Source organism: Protopterus annectens, chromosome 3.part1 (assembly GCF_019279795.1).
Source record: "Protopterus annectens isolate FY-2018-M chromosome 3.part1, PAN1.0, whole genome shotgun sequence".
Taxonomy (NCBI): Eukaryota; Metazoa; Chordata; order Ceratodontiformes; family Protopteridae; genus Protopterus; species Protopterus annectens.
Window position 1 is genome coordinate 1302029125 of NC_056732.1, and position 17713 is coordinate 1302046837.

General features: G+C 40.8%; 1 protein-coding gene across 1 annotated transcript in view; it reads left to right on the plus strand.

The window, feature by feature from the left end:
* The window catches only part of TMEM67 (transmembrane protein 67), a 4866727-nt gene that overhangs the window by 758465 nt on the left and 4090549 nt on the right, over positions 1 to 17713 (plus strand). Inside the window, exon 6 of the mRNA XM_044066290.1 lies at positions 14809 to 14957. Within this exon, the coding sequence (XP_043922225.1) occupies positions 14809 to 14957 (149 nt within the window). The remainder of the gene's footprint in view (positions 1 to 14808; positions 14958 to 17713) is intronic.

Genomic DNA, 17713 nt, shown 5'->3' on the forward strand with positions numbered 1-17713 from the left:
GGAATTAAACCCACAGCTAGGACAGCTGTTTAATCAAAGTCTTACCTCTGGATACGCACCCAGGAGTGGCGCACTGCAACTGTGGTCCCACTTCACAAAGGCGGTGCCTCCACCGACCCTGGAAATTACCGCCCATTAGCTTGACAAGCCTTATCTGCAAAGCCATGGAGAGGATCATAATGGACCTCATAAATAAAGACATAGGGAATTTGCAGACTTTGGATCCAACCCAGTTTGGCTTTGTCAAAGGCAGATCATGCCTTTTAAACTTGGTTGACTTTTTGAAACAGTCACCAAAGCCATTGATGAGGGAAAGGCAGTCCATACAGCCTACCTCGATCTGGCTAAGGCCTTCGATACAATACCCCACTCGGGTATCATTGAAAAACTCATCAGCTTAAATGTTAACCCATACATCACAAGATGGGTTGCAAACTGGCTGAGTGACAGAACCCACAGGGTCAGAGTTGCTGGCGCCATGTCAGACTCGAAGCCTGTCACAAGTGGTGTCCCACAGGGCTCAGTCCTGGGCCCACTCTTGTTTGGCATCTACTTTTCCAGTACAAGCAAACACAGGAGGGTTATGGCTGACAAAGTTTGCAGATGACTGCAAACTGGGCCATAGTAGAAAACACATCTGACACAGATATCCTTCAGAAGGGTCTCACAGAAATGGATAACTGGTGCCAGAGCCACGGCCTAAAGTTAAATGCCATGCATAGTCATACCCTTCGGGAAAAACAAGGTTACCCCTAGCTACCAAATAGGTGGCAATCCACTGAGCACAGAAGAAGTTATCAGGGACCTGGGGACCCAGGTTGATAGTAGTCTGTCATTCGACACCCATGTAGCTAAAGTAGTTAGGAAGACCTTCTACATTGCCCACCTTATCATGAAGGGATTCTCATCTAGATCAAGGGAGGTCATAGTCTCCCTTTACTCATCACTCATCAGACCAATGATTGAGTACAATGCCCCATTCGGAATGTATCTGACCCGACACTTGCAGCAGCTGGAGAGGCCACAAAAGTTCCTCGCCAAAAGGATAAAGGGTCTCAAAACTCTGTCCTATGCTGCCCGACTGAAAGAACTCCAGCTCTATTCAGTCGCCACGCTTGCTCAGAGGTGACCTTTGCCTAACATACAAGGCCATGTCAAACCCAGATTTGATGAATATGCTTCACCTCAAAAAATCTAGATCCATCAGAGCCACAAGGGCGGGAGACTTAAACCTCGACACGGCTATTAATAGGACGTGCTGGAGGGATAGATTCATCACCCAAAGACTCCCTATGCTGTGGAACAAAATCCCGGTACATGTGAGGCAGAGCACCTCGCTGGCCTTGTTCAAGAGAAATCTTGACCAATGGATGGGAGATCGCAGATATACCCCAGGGATTACCTCAGTGTCACTGCTCGACAGAGGCACAGCAAAATAATGGGTATAGTTCCCCATACTAAAGGGGTGGCGTAAGCCACAAAACGATGGGCTAGGCTTGTAAATGCCCTCGGGCAGATAGCCTAGTATGAACCTATGAACCTATGAACCTAAGTGGTGTGTACCATTTTACCTTCATCCATGGCCTTGGTGACTTAAGTCCAGCAGATGGACCAGGCAAGACATCCCTTTGAAATCAAATTGGGTCTGGTCCAGTGTTTGGAGAGTTCCTGTGTCATTATTTATAAGATCCATGATGATTCTCTCTCCCCGCATGGCCTTGCAAGTAAGACTGATCAAGTTTTTAGATCTGCAGTTTCCTGGGTCAGTTGATGGGGCCCCCCTTGTGCACAGTGACAACTGTTGCAGTCCTCCATTCCTCTGGTACAAAGCCCATCCAGAGGCTGTGGTTAAAGAGAGCTTCTAGTGTCCCTGATAGATTTTGTTTTAAGTTATTTTAGAAGCATCATGGAATGTTGCCGGGATCCATGGAAGCTGTGTTTTTGGATTTATCGAGCACAGAGAGAACCTGTTCCTTTGTACTGACTGATAAGGGGATGGTTGCGGGTATTTCTTTGGGAGCAGGAGGTGGTGATGGGTGGGAAAAGTTTGAACCGAGCTTGTTGGCCAGCAGGTTTGCTATAGTTTCAGGCTGGGTGTAAGTGTTGTTATTCATGATTAACTCTGCATACTGCTCAGAATTTCCCCTGAGCTTGTGAACATAATTAAAAAAAAAAAAAAAAAAAAAAAAAAGAAAAGCCTTATGGCTATCTTTCACATGGGAAGCTATCTTTGCCTCATAATTTTTTGTGGCAAATTTGACCAGCTCTCTTAATTTGTTCAGACTGGTGAGTGTACATTTGCACTGTTTTGTCTGTTCCTTCTTGGCTTTGGAGAGGATTTTTTTTTTCCTTTTGTTGAAGAGCCTGTTTATGCTAGAGGTCCACCATGGTGGTTTATTTTTGCCACTAATAACAGGTTAGACTCGGACAGATACCTTCTGTATGCAGCTATGAATGTGGTTGTACAGTGCTTTTGTGTACAGCTTAGAGTAGGCCTCCGTGTCATCCAGGTTCAGATGGGCTTGGAAGTTTCATAAGCTGTCACTTAGTTTGAGGTAATTGGCCTTAGCAAAGTTCTTAACAGGTTTTGAGTTTGATGGGGCTTCTAGGTTAGTTTTAATATTAAGAGAGATCATTTTGAGGTCAGATTCTTACCAGGGAGGAGTTTATGCATGACAAGGAGCAGCATCCCCCTCATGTTCATGAGTACTAGGTCTAGGATATTTGCACCTCTAGATGGGGAGCTAACTAGTTGCTCCAGTGTGTTTGTGTTGACGAAGTCCAAGAATCTCTTGAGCAAGTGAATTATGGGTTGTCCAAGTCTCCCAGTTTATGGAAGCATAGCTGAAGTCATCACTAAGTATGGTGTAAGACTGATTAAGAGATTCCAGTAGGTTTAGGTAGGAGTGCTGGTTTTCAAGACTCATGTTAGGGGATCTGTAGCTAGAAAGGATATGATAGGAGATCGCACCTACAGTTAGCTGGGCATGGCGCAGCTCAAGCAAGTCATGTGGTTGGACCAGTCTAGCAGTATACTTGTTCTATATGAACACTGAGACGCCCTCCTCCCTTTGTTTTGTCCTGTGCTAAGGGGGATAGAAATGTATGAAAGGCATTGTAGTCTTCGATAACTGGGGTGCTTTCCATAGTTCTGAACCGTGTTTCAGTGACTGAACATGTCTGTGCTCTCCAGGGTGAGGAGTGCTTCCAGGGGGTGCATTTTTTTAGTTACACTATTAACATTGAGCAGCAGTCCATATAGGTAGGCGTGAGTGATTTTTGTTTTAGTGGAGGGTTTAACAACTTGATGCAGCCTAAAAAAGACACTATGGGGTTAGATAAAGTTTTTGTCAGTATCCGGGTGACAAGTGCAAATTATCTCTGGCAAAGCATTGCGGTTTGTCAGTCATGTCTCCCCGGGCTGACAGATATTGGATCCCTTGTTGTAACACCAGAAACTAAGCCAATTGTTGAAGTCAATAATTTTTTGCTGGTACTGTGGTATCATTGGTGAAGATAGGATGCTACTCAAGGCTAGATTCATACCCGCCTGGGACACGTTCTTAGAGCTCTATCATTTCTCCCTTCATATAGCCCAGTAAAGTCTTAGGTCATTTACACCCCCATGGACTATAACCATGTCATGCTGGTTCTTGTGGTTTAAAGACCTAAGTGCATGTGTGATCTGGGAAATCTTGGCCTCGGACAGCTCACAGTGATTTCTTTGTTTAACCTGGTAATGGGGGCATCATAGGATCCTAGGAGTTTACTAGGCTGTTGACCTGGGGGTCATTTCAAGCCTAGCCATTTCATCCCAATGTAATACTGTATATATGCTAGTAAATACGGAGGATTGCATTTAGTAATGATGCCCATGTCTAGGAGGTTTGTGTGCTCTATCCCCAGTAAGAATTTATGATGCCCCATCCACTCAGCCAGATTCCTTTTTAACAGTATCTTAGAGGTGGTCTGTTTCACATGAATTGGTAGCCTGTTCCAAAGATACGGCAGTTGGTGGGAGACAAATCTGTCCCTCCAGCATGTCCTATTTAAGTCACAGGCCATATTTAGGTCCCTGGAGCAGGCAGTTCTAGTCCCATTTGTTTTACGGATGTGCAGCAAGTTCACTAGGTTTGGGTGTTAGATTGTTCTGTAAGCCAGGCATAAGTCTCCCCCAAGAAGTCTAAACAATACAGAGTATAGTGTCAGGAACTTTAGTTGGTCTGTGTTAGGCACCCACTGGAGTTTGTTGATCTTCTTTGTTAGAAACCTCTGAAGTCTCTCCAATTGCTGCAGATGCTTTGTACAGTACATACCAAACGGGGTCTTATCAGTATGTCTTACAATGGACTCTCCAATAACTAAAATGTTTGGGTGTGTGGTGTGTTGCCTTATGGGCTTGGAAGTGTGGCTACTATGATTTTTCAGAGTTATGCTTTGTGTGCGATATCTTTTTTGATTGTTTGCAGGGCCACTAAGAGATGCTTTTAGGAGATATTTAGGGTTGAGTAGATTACAAGTACAAGCAAGAACCTCTGCATATTTGGGTCTATTTGTTTATTCCTTTGTGTTAGTAGGGAGTGTTTTGGGTGTAACGCTGGCAACCTGGTTTGTATTTTTTGTGTGTATGTGAGAGCTTTGCCTCCATTGACATTGTGTATCTACATCTCTTACACACTGTGTTCATCTGTTCTAAAATTAAGTGGTTGTCAGTGAACATGAGGCAGTTACTGCACTGGCTCAGGATACCCATATCCACCAGACCAGAAAAAGAGATGACAGGAAAGCACAGATACATTATTTCAGATCCTTAGTAGATGGGAAGGGGGTAGGGGAGAGTCACTTAAAGGTCCAAGTGAGAGTGTTTGTTTAGTAGTATACTATTAGATGACCCGCAGGGGTGCTGCCCTCTATGCAAACTGGCAGCTCTTCGAGCAGCTGTGAACAGTGGGAGATTGTGTGGAGCACTTCCTATAGAGGATTTAAATGGGAGAGGTTTGCTTATAAACAGGGCACTGCATCTGTGCGCATCAGCAGGATGAAAGACTTTACAAAGTTAAGCCCTCGGGTCAGATACACAGTAAGCCTTCCACCAACTGTTCCTAACTCAGAATAAAACTCTTATAATGTAAAACAAACTGGTTTTCCATTCAAGTGCAGTAATAAATGTTTTACAACAAAAGACAGAACTGCAGTATCAGGAATTCTTGGAAATAAGCTCACAGACCCTGAGAAACTTTCCCAAATTAGAAAAATGTGCACAAGTGTAGGAGAACTTCTGCAAAGCAGAAACTCTTTGCAAAACTTAGAACTATTTTGGCAAATTCAGGAGAACTTTGGCAAACTCATTACAGTTTTTGCAGTATCAGAGGAGGTTAGGAAAAGTTAGAATACTCCTAAAACAATCTAAGAACAGTACAGTAGTAAACAGATGGTGTTTCTTTAACAAGTGCAGGATGAAAACAGTGATCAGTTAAAATCAGTAAATGTAGCACAGAACTTTTAAAAAGCACTGAGATAGTTATAGCAAGTGGAAACAAAAAATATATACTTGTGTCAGCTTTGTAGGTCCAGACATGTTTTTAAAAGCAATCCAAGGTCTTGTAGTGACAGGTGTCTAAGCCAGGCACAGGGAAGCTCTGAATAAAAAAAAAAAATATATATATATATATATATAAAATATGTATTTGTGTGTGTATATATATATATATATATATATATATATATATATATATATATATATGTGTGTGTATATATATCTATATATATATATATATATATATATATGTGTGTGTTTTATACTTTTCCCCCATTTTGGAGCTGGAGGAATATCCACATATCCACAAAAGAGTTTAATTCCTTTTACTTTGCATGTCTTGTTAAATCTTTCATCATTTCCTAATTGCACATTCTGCCCTTATTGTAGATTACCCAAAATATAATTGTGAGAATATTCTATTCTTTTATCTAATAGTCTATGGAATTCTTATCAGATGTCAAACATCCAGTTAAAGTAATAGTAGTTATCTGTTGTTTTGCAATCCTAGGTAAATAATTTTATTCCCCTAAGCATAGTCTCCAATAACCAGCACTTATTTCTACACTTCTCTGCAAGAAAATCCCATTGTGTCATTTTCTGAGGTATTTTCCTCACTAGAGTCTACTTTTGTCTGATTTTGTAATAATTTGTTTATTTGCCTCTGTCTTACAGCTTTTAATTGCGGTATCTTTTCTTTCTTATAGTTTTTCCTTTTTTGTTACTTCCCCTGATTAAACCTTATATGAACTTGGTGTTCTTTGCTTGATCAGATTGATTAACTAGTATAGCTTCTTGTTCTATTTTATATCCGGTGGCATGTTAGGTCTACATCTGTTTCTAACTTACTTCCCATTGCACTGCCCTCAGTATCACTTGGTGTCCCATTACATGCATCATCCAGTATTTCTGCTAAGCACTTAGTGTGTATAATGTCTTTTTTCTGGATTGGCTTATCAGTCTGAACTGACTTTTCAGTAGTACTGTTTTGTATTTTTATTACCTCACACCTTTTAGTGAAGTAGGTACAGTTTGATATATGACCTTGTTTTGTTAATAAAGATAGAGAGGTCGTTGGTCAGCATTTCATAAATTTTATATTTGTGCAAGCACCCTCTATCCATTTTATCATTTGTTCATAGATTAGTAGTAGGCTAACTGTCCTTGTGGGCCATTTTAAGCCTAGCCAATTACTCCATGTGAGAATCAAACCTTGCACCTTGTGTCTGTAAGGTAAACACTGTAACCATTATGACAACCTCCCACTCCCAGACATACTTATCAAACTGCTCCGTAGTGCTGTATAAAGCGTTTAGTTCTTATCAGCTCAAACACTAAAACAATCCTGTCTACTAGTAATTTAGATCATCTGAGACTGTCTTTTCCTAGTGGACGTGCTTATTATTGACAAATAAAAATATAGTTTTAGCTACTTTTAATACCAGCCTTATTTCTAAGTTTTTTGAGTTTTAATTTGCATACCTATGTAAAATCAGTACCTGTATTATTTTGCCCTCGGCTCACTGTCTTCACACACTTGATTCTAAAATACTTAAAGCATGTCTTTGTGTTGATGTTCATCAACTGTGTGCATGGTCCTGCTGGCATGCTGTTAGTGACCCAAGAAAATACATAGTTCTGCTCAGGAGAAGCCCTCACATAGTCAGAAGACAAGGGCACTTATAATTTTCCCCTAGTTCCTTGGAATCAGTAGTCCTGGTATCATTAGCAAAGTCCCAGGGTTTTTAAAAACTAAAAACACAATGAATGGATGACTGAATAATGTCAGCTTGCCAGGCTGCCAAGCTCGCACATTACTTTGCTTCATTTCCTTTAGTTTTTAACACAGTTTCAACTTGCTGGGTGCAACACTTTAAAGCAGTTAGAGACCAAAGCAAAGTTCTTATTTCTACTGAGGAGAAGCCCTCACCTAGCCAGAAGACTTGGACACGGTACATACAGTTTCCCCCTAGTCCTTAGGAATCAGTAATGCTTCAGAATCAGTAACATTTCTCACTAGTGAAACCCTAGTCTTTTTAAAAGTAAAAACAGAAAAAAAAATAGTTTTTCAGTCTGACAAGGTCAGACATATTACTTTTGCTTCATTTAGATTGTTTTACATATGTAAACTTAGTTATCAAGTAGAAAGGAAATGAAGTCAGCATTTGCAGTATGTACGCATTTTTAAATCCCTATAAGAGCAGACCACCCACATTGCATGTAGTGTAACAGTCATATAAAAATAGTATAATTTTCAGTACATAAATAAGTATATGTTGTAAAATTAAGACACAATTTTCTTAGGTATGCTGTTATAAGGCGGGAGCAAATATAGAGCTATGAGTTATTAGATGATGTTCTGTTCAATGTACTACTAACTGCTGATGTAGCTTGCTTAGTCTTTAACCATCTCAGAAATTGATGACTTCTGTAACGTAAACAGTGGTTGACTGCTTTTAAAACCAATAAATTATATGTCCAGAGTATTTGCGCTTTAAATCTGAGGTAGATTAATGCTATACCATCAGAAGGTCGTAACACAGCTGCTTTTGTACTGGAGTGACTCATTCCTTGTTCACACCTGCAGTTCCATGCAACAGTTGCAATACGTTTGTTGTAGCTTTACTTATCACAATGAGTAGTATTAGTCATAGTACTAAAAGAGCTTTGAAATGGTTGTGAAGATTGGGGAAAGATGGACGAAGGCTGCCAGCCTAGTCAAATAGAACTTGATACATAATTCTGTCATTTATAAATATAAATGTAAAATACAGGCTTGTGTTCTTAAGTGAAAGAAAACACTGTAAAATGTGAAATTCAAGATTGTAGCAACATTGCCATCTACTGTAAGGAAAACTAAGCCAAGCATTTCAAATGTTCTTTGAAGTAAAATTATCTGAATAGTGGTGCTGAAGTGGCTGGCTGAACACATTCTTTCTATTGTCTTAACTTAAGGAATAATTGCTAGAGTGTACATGTGAAATGTCTTTTATTGTTTTAGTTTCCTGAGCAGGTGTTAGATTGCTAAATAATGCAGTTTGTTGGCCTGGGAACTCCAGACTAAGTGTCAAAATGATATAATGTGTATACTGGGAAAACCTAAGTGTCAAAATGATGTAATTTGGGAGGCCCTAGCAAAGATGTTTGTTAGCGAGTTTAAAAACTATTGTTCAGTGAGAGACTGTGAGCATTTTAATCTTAATATCCCACTTATCAGCACTCTGCCTGTTGTCTTATGTAAGTAGTGTCTTAGAAATATGTTTTCTTGTAATAGTGATGTTCATCGTGTTACCCTGCTGCAGTCATCACACTTGGGTTATCCTGCCGTCAGGCGGTCCCGCAGTCGGCACGAATTCCAAGTCTTGGTCCGGCGTCAGTTGCTGTCGCTTCTTCCCTGACGTCAGGACGCCAGGGGTATATCAGAGGCATCCAACGCCATTTTCTCCAGTCTTCCTTGCCGCACGGTGACCGAAGCAGAAGCAGTTCGCAAGTGCCGGTCGGCCGACACCTGAGATTTTCGAATCGAGTTTCAGTCCGAAGTCTTCAAAGCTAAGTACCCCGTTGGGGAACCTTTTCTTGCCTCAGTCCGATGTCAGAAAAAGTTAACAATTGCATTTCTTGTGGGAAGCAAATACCTCATAAGGACTTTAATTCTTTTTGCATACCTTGCCTAGGCCCAGACCATGACGTCACTGGTTGTCGGTTTTGTGCTAGATTCAATAAGCAAACTATAAAGCATCGTTTTGATTTCGCACGACACTACTTCGGTAGAAAATTTAATTACACTATGCCGTCGGAGCAACCGACTACCGGCGTGCATAAAAAAGGCAAGGATAAGGACTGGCAGCCTAGATCCAAGCCAGACTCCGAGGCCTCGGCTGGCCCGGTTGCCGGTTCTCCGGTTTTCAGTGAGGCACCTACGCAGCCCCTGGCTACCGCTGAATTGGATCCCAAGTCCGCATCGGATCCCCCAGCAGAGATTTCTAGGCCGACGTAGCCATTTTCCTTAGGCCCTTCCGACGACATTGCAGTAGGGGAAGCCGGTGCTGCAGAAACACCTTCAGTTTCTGAAGGTGTCTTCAGACCGACTACCTTCACCATAAAATCTTATGCTAAGCTTAAGAATCCTCTAAAACCAAAAAAGCCTACACTTCAGTCTCCAGGTCAAGGCCCTATGCCTAAGAAACAGATGCTTAAATTGGCTGAAGATTTGATTTCTTTGATCAGGGGTTCCCAACCCCCTCCCCCCCGACAAAAGGCCTAGACAAGAGTAGGATTATGCCTCCTCTGATCAGGTGTCTGTTTCCTCAGGCTCCTCTGAGGAACAGGATTACTCCTTTCCCCCTTATGAAGATTCTTATGCTGAGGACTCCATTCCTTCATCTTCTCCCCCTGAAGACTACTCCTTTGGGGAAACCTTACACACCATGGGGGAACATTTCCATTGGGAAGGTCAGGACTACTCTGACTCAAAGAAAAGGCTCCGAGAGTTTCTTTTACTTCCCCAGCACAGACCACTTGTTATTCCCCCCAGTTTTGGACATAGTGGATGATGTATTTTTAGAATCTAGTTTAAATCCAGATTCTCTGCCTCCTGCTCCAGCCAAACCAGATAGATACTATAGAGTGCCTGACTCTCTCAAATTCCTTTACAAAAGCCCTGCTGCTGATCCAGAGACAGTCTCCCAGGGTCCCAAAGGGGCTAAGGCTTCTATGGCTAAAAATCCTGTACCCTCAGAAAGGGACTCCAGAGCACTAGATAGGTGGGGGAAGAAGGTTTACACCTCAACTACTCTAGCTATGAGAGCACTAAATTGTCAATTTCACATGCTTAAATACCAGCAATTCCTAATGTCTCAAATAAAACAAAAGATGGGCACACACCCTCAACAGTCTGAATTCAAGGAAATGCAAGATCTGCTGCATGCAGCTGAACAGGTGGGCAAACATACTTTACAATGTGGTTTTGATGCCTTGGAAGCTTCCTCTAGAGCAGCTGTTACTGGGTCTGTTATACGTAGGCATGCTTGGTTAAAGGAACAGTCTCTGCCTGATCATGTTAAAGCAAAGTTACTGGATGCACCCTTACAGCAGGATGTTTTATTTGGGGTTAAAGCAAATGGAGGTAAAGGTTTTAAAGAAAATGGAGGATAAGGCAAAATCTATGCAAACGGTCAAAGATTTCTTACAGGTACAGCCCCCACGCTTCAGCAGAAATTGGCCAACAAAAAATTGGTCCTTTCCAGCTTCTGACAGACCACAGAGGGGTAAATACAGGCGCCCAAGGGGCAGAGGACAAGCACAAATCCCTTACAAACCTCGCCAATGGGGTACTACAACACAGAAGGGAGGAGAAGACAGGTCCCAAACCACTAGAAAGCAAACACAATGACTCTAACCTCAAACTGCCAAGCAAAACCCTCTTGGCAGCTCCCTTAGGAGGAAAATTAGCACTTTTTGCAGGCAGCTGGCGCATCGTCACAAAGGACAAATGGGTCCTAGACATTCTCACACGGATACAGATTCCATTTCCACACCTTGCCAAGGATAAAAGGAATGCCAAACCTGCCACAAAATCAATGGGCAGAGGCACAAAAACAAATTACAGCTCTCTTGGACATGAGAGCCATTCAACTGGTACCTACACAGGAGCGCAAGGCCAAGGATTTTACCGAAGGCTCTTTCTAGTCCCCAGAAAGGACAATGCTTGGAGACCCATTCTGGACCTTTCAATCTTAAACACTTTCTTGCAAGTACCCAAATTCAAGATGCTAACACTACAGCAGCTTCTTCCCATGTTGGGCAAGAAAGCTTAGCTAGTAACGTTCGACCTCAAGGAGGCATACCTGCATGTCCCTATCAGACAAAATTGCAGAAGATACCTCCGTTTCATTGCAGGTTCAACCCATTACCAATTCTCTGCACTGCCCTTTGGCTTATCTACTGCGCCCAAGGTCTTCACAAAATGCCTGGCACCAGTAATTGCATACTGCAGACAGAGAGGAATTCAAATATACCCATACCTGGACTGTCTCATCCAAGCAGAAAGCAAGGACATTCTCTTACAACACCTGGCTTTTGTAAGACATCTCCTAAGTTGCCTAGGGTACACAGTAAACGAAAAGAAATCAAAACTAGTGCCCTCACAAATTATGACATTCCTGGGTGCCAGCTTGAATACAACGGCCCAGATGGCTTATCTGACACCAGACAAACAACTACAATTAAATCACTACTTCAGAACAATGGCAACAAAGACCCAACTCCCTGCAAGAAAAATTCTGCAGGCCTTGGGCTTCATGGCATCTTGAATACTACTAATACCATTTGCAAAACTTCATATGAGGAAATTAAAATGGTACCTAAAAAGCGTATGGACTCAAGACAGCCACAGCTTAGAAACAATGATAAATCTCATTCCCTGCCTTCAACAGGAGTTTCTATGGTGGTCACAGGCTTGTCACCTAAACAAGGGTCAGCCTTTCACCCTACCCCCAGCCAGGCAAACTATGACAACAGATGCATCGGACTATGCCTGGGGGGCACACATGGCAGGACGGTGCTTTCAAGGCTTATGGACAGCAGATCAAAGGACTCTGCACATCAATCAAAAAGAAACGCTAGCTGTACAAAATGCTCTGACAGCCTTCAAGGACCTCTTGCATCCAGGACAGCTTATCATAAGGACAGACAACACCACAGTTACGTGGTACATAAACAAGGGGGTACACACTCCTACCCTTTATGCAGGCAAGCAATGACCTTGTGGAACACAGCACTGGCTTACCAAGTTCAATTACAAGCTCAATTCCTGCCAGGAAAAAAGAACACATTGGCAGACGACCTAAGCAGAAACATCATGGATCCCCACGAGTGGAAACTGGATCTACAAGTATTTGCAATGATAAAAAAAGAATGGGGGCTCCCAGACATAGACCTGTTTGCCAGCCCTCAAAACTATCGGCTAACAAAGTTTTGCACAAGGACTTTTCACCAGCAAGCTTGGAAAGTGGACGCACTCTCATTCAGTTGGAAAATGCAAACAGTATATGCTTTTCCTCCACTACCCCTTCTCTCAAAGGTGCTACTGAAAGTCAGGATGGAGAGACCCCGAATGATACTCATTGTTCCAGACTGGCCACGCCAGCACTGGTACCCACTATTAAGGAATATGGCCCAGTGCCCACCCATGGATCCTACCACAAATTACCCACCTGCTCACACAGCAAGACAATCAGATTCTACACAGCCAGTTCAAAACCTTAAACTTGGCCTCATGGCAAATCACCTAAGCAACCAGCCAGCTCCTCTCTCACAAGCTGTTATGGAAGTTATTCTGGAGGCCAGGAGACCCAGCACCAGGAAAGCCTACTCAGACAAATGGAAAAGGTTTTGCGCCTGGAACCAAGTTAAAGGCCAAAATACCCTTCACCCTGACATACCTCAGATTCTGCAATATCTAACTGAGATGTTACACAAAGGGCTTTCTTTTTCATCTATTAAAATCCACGCCTTAGCCATTTCTGCTCACTACAACACGGATCCTCCCTTATTTTCACATGCACTTTTAAGGCAGTTTCTCAGAGGGGCCAAGAACATTAGGCCTCCCAGGAGAACACCAACACCTACTTGGGACCTCAACTTTGTTCTGGGAAACTCACGCTACCTCCTTTTGAGCCAGCTTTCTCAGCTGACTTAAAGTTTATATCATAGAAGACTGCCCTGCTGCTAGCAATCAATTCAGCTAGAAGAGTTTCAGAACTTCAGGCACTAATGGCAGTAGAGCCTTTCCTCATTTTTCATCAAGACAGAGTTTCTCTACGGACTAACCCCTCCTTTATGCCTAAGGTGGTATCCAGTGTGGCTCTAAATCAAATCATCCATTTTACCCACCTTCTTTCCAAATCCACAGAACAAAGGAGAAAGACTCCTGCATTCCTTGGACATTCACAGGCAGCTATGTTACTACTTAGATAAAACTAAGGTTTTCAGAAAATCTGACCAGCTTTTTGTATCCTATGCTACAGCATCACAAGGAAAGGCTATCTCAAAACAAACCATTTCCAAATGGATAGGACATTGCATACGTTTTTGCTACACCCACTGTGGAAAACCAGTTCCTGCTACCATAAGGCCCCACTCTACCAGGGCAGCAGCTACATCTACAGCCTTCCTCAGGTGTCGGCCGACCGGCACTTGCGAACTGCGGGACCGCCTGATGGCAGGATAACCCAAGTGTGATGACTGCAGCAGGGTATACACTCGAACATCTATATTTATGGTAGGTACAAAACTGTACTTTTTTTTGTTATACCAGAACTTTCCTACTGTATTGTTTTAAGTTTCTGTATGATCTGTGAACTCTTAGATGTCACTATGGTGTAGTACTATTGTCTTGTGTAATTATTTATTATTAAATATTTTAAAAACCTTTACCTGTGGCTGGTTTGTGTGTAGATAAGTAAGCTCTAGAGTACATTGAATATTTATAGAGTTTATTGTAATAAGCCACTCTAATAAGCCTTAGACTGAATAGTCACATTACCAATTGGATATTAACATTGCACAGTAATAATTGGACACCCTTTTAAGGGCCTTTGGGTAGCTGATAAGTATTAGCTGGTGCTGGCAGAAATTACTACCGTATAGTCTGGGTAAAAGGGCACAGCTGGAGAATCTGTGTCAGCCTTTCCCAGAAGTGTCTGTGAAGTTGTATAAATACTTAAGTGTGTGTGGTGTGTCAGCTATCTGGGCAGGGACACGAAGCACTGGTGGGACAGAGAGGGTACTGGAGGTTAGCTTGCCAGCTAGGTTGAGATCTGGACCTTATAGCTGTGCCAGTGGGGAGTCTTATTGGGGACCTGGAGAACAAGGGAGCAACCAGCCCCAGACTGACTGTGATCTCTATGTGCAATTAAGGGAAGTTGTACTTTACTGTGTGTATTTGTTATCCTTTCCTCTTATATGCGACGCCCTCCCTGGTGTTAGTGATGAGGATTGAGGCTCCTTGATTGCTGGGCCAGGGCACGGTTGTCACAATGGTAGTAAAGCATTTTTCCAGCAAAATTCAGTTCCTGTATCCAAGAATCTAGCAAATGCCAGAAAATTAAGCCTGATTTGCTACTGATGTTATTTTTAAGGCAGTTTCTAACAATGTATACTTCAGATGTGCTTTTCACAGAACCATTCATTTAAAGAGAATACACTTCATGTACTATTTGGGGTTACTAACAGTTCCAGAGTTTACATTTTTGACTTTTTTTTTTAATCAGGAATATAACAATCTGACCTCATGTCAAGCTCTTGGGAATATGTGTGTGATGAATATGAATTCATTAACTTCAAGCAGAAATGATGCATGTGGTCTTTTCCAGTTGGTGTATGCATATCATTCAGATGCTGTTCATTCAATACCATACTGGTAAGTTTGCATAATTTATGTATTTTTTTTCACAAGAATGAGTTTAAGAATCTTACTGTCGTCTTTTACCTGATCAGCATAACAGCCGCAGTCCACCAAACTTACAACTTTTTTGTATATCATTAAGTGGGCTTTTAAAGTGACTGATCTAACTTTAAGGTAAACACACACACACACAAAGTGATCAGAAGTTCATGTGACAAAACAAATTTGTATGTTTTTATGGGGAGGCAGAGCTCCCACCCTTGTATACAGGGGACTGTTTCTGTGCTCCCAGCCTTATAATAATCAGCTCCCTGGTTATTAAACCTTGAACTTTTCATTGAATTGGTTGAAAACCATATTTGTCACAGATTCTTTGTAAGTATGACCTTGGTGCATAACCATATTATGCAGTTTAAGTCATTGCATGAAAGTGGCAGTGTTTGCTGCATCATTCTTGCTTTGTCTACAAAGAATTCACAGGTAAATGTTCCACTGAGATTCTTTGTCACTGCTGCTGTTTTGTCTTTTTAACTTGTTAGACTAGGCTATGGTTATAGCTTAACTTCCAGAAACCTACCTTGTTCAAAGATATCTCATCTACTTTTTGTAGATGATTTAAAATTGTATAGTTCATCAGATGATCTGAAAGCAGAACTGTAAATGGTTAACACATTTGCAGATAATATAAGGATGACATTTGGTCTTGATAAATGTTCAAAAGCAACTTTTTTTAAAAAGGAAAAGCTGCAGCATCAGGAAAATTTCACTCTGGGACAAGAATATGATAGGAAGGTATTTGAACAGGAAATAGCATATAAATACTTGGGAACAGATGGATAGGCAATAAAATGTGAACAAATAAGAGAGAAGCCTCATAAGGAATACTTCAGAAGACTAAAACTAATATTGAAAATTGCCTTGATATCTCGCAATAAGTTCAAAACTATAAATCATTTTGCTCTTCATGTTCTAACTTACAGTTTTGGTGTGATTGACTGGCCCCGAACAGTATTATATCAGCTGAACAAAATAAGAAGAAAAATGTTTAATGCTTATTAAATGATGTAAAGTTTTGCTATATATTATTTTTTTTATATATCCATCACTATGAAGGAGGTATGGACTTCTCTGAAATTGACTGTATGTATAGGTCTGTAATCATAGGACTGCATACATACATGCTGACTTCATCATATCCAAATTTGAGAAAGCTGTAAAGCATGAAAAAATGTCATATTTGCCTATTTTAGCAGAATCATTTCAGAAAGGAGTGGGAATGGAAATCAAACTAGAAGTAGATGAGAATCTGATAGCAACTGAAAGTGCCAAAAACAAAAGAAAGACTATGAATAAAAGGACCAGAAGAAAAGGAAAGAAAATTAGAAAGTCCACAAATATAGTGCTAGCCATAGAGAACTAAAACCAAAGAAAACCGAGGGTAATGCCCAGTGAGTTAGGTGCACAAAGAAAACTGGGGAGTACACAATAATAATTTAATATTTGTATTTAAATAAAATAAAATGCAGAACTTTAAGCACTTTTGTCCCTTATTGCAAACAGGACTTCAGCAGAACAAATAGTCTACACAGTGCTATTGTATAACAAATTTCTTACATAATTAATCAACCAATCAGTGTACAGTATCAATACAAACATCCAAAGTAAGCACAAATTATGCTAAAACTATGCTATTACATGGCATAAAACATTTTAAGTAATAAAACATATGAATGACTTTTACATAAGTACTACAACTTGGCAACTCCTAGTTTTAAACAGAGCATGCCATTGACACCAGGCAAATTTCTGGCATTTAATTTTAGCTGCCAGTGAAACTCTTGATATTCTAACGTATCCTCCCATGCCCTCCCTCTTGGGTTAGGTAAAACTTGCTCCACAATAAAAAAACATGCATTATCAGACACTGTTCTATAAATTCTAACCATTTGTCCTTTAACTAGGCTCTTTTTTTGATGGTGTGGGTGGTTACTAGAATAGTGTAATAAATAGAAAGTCTGTTTTCTGTACAGCTTAGATTTGAACAAATGAGATTATATTCCTTTATGTCATGTCACATCCAGGTAGATGATGCTCTTCAATGAGTAGAATAAAGTAAAGCTCAGTAAATCAATAGTTGAATTTAAATAGACTACAAATTCATTTAATTTAGTCTCATCTCCCTTCCAGTTTATAAATGTCATTCAGGAAATGAGCATAAGTCACTATCTGACTCATTATTGTGAACGAAAGACTGGCTGGTGCTGCCAGTACTGAAGTACAATGTTTGCATACAAGGGGGCACAAGCTTCTCCTATTGTTTCCCCACTCTTTTGCCTATAATACTCTCCTTCAGAATAGAGGTTGTCTTCCAATACTGTTTCTACAGATTCATCTAACATATTCATTTCTGAATTTTGCAAGTTCTCACACTGCAAGCATGCTTCTCAAGACCAATCAATACCTATAGAATGAGGTATGCATGAAAATAAATCAATAACATCCATAGTAACTAATAACCATTCATCATGGTGTAGTTGGAAGGGTGTTGTGATATTCTGGGCAAAGGAATTGGTAAGGAACAGGTGGAGTACTACAACTATGAACACACTGTGATTAAGTTAGGGAATGCTTAAAATTTTATTAAAAATATTGTCAAGAATAATTAGAAGCTCATACAAAGTGATATAAACATTAATTTGATATTAGGAACAACTAATTTTACTTACAAGCGACATTTGAATTTAAAAGAGATTTTAAAAAGTAATCATGAC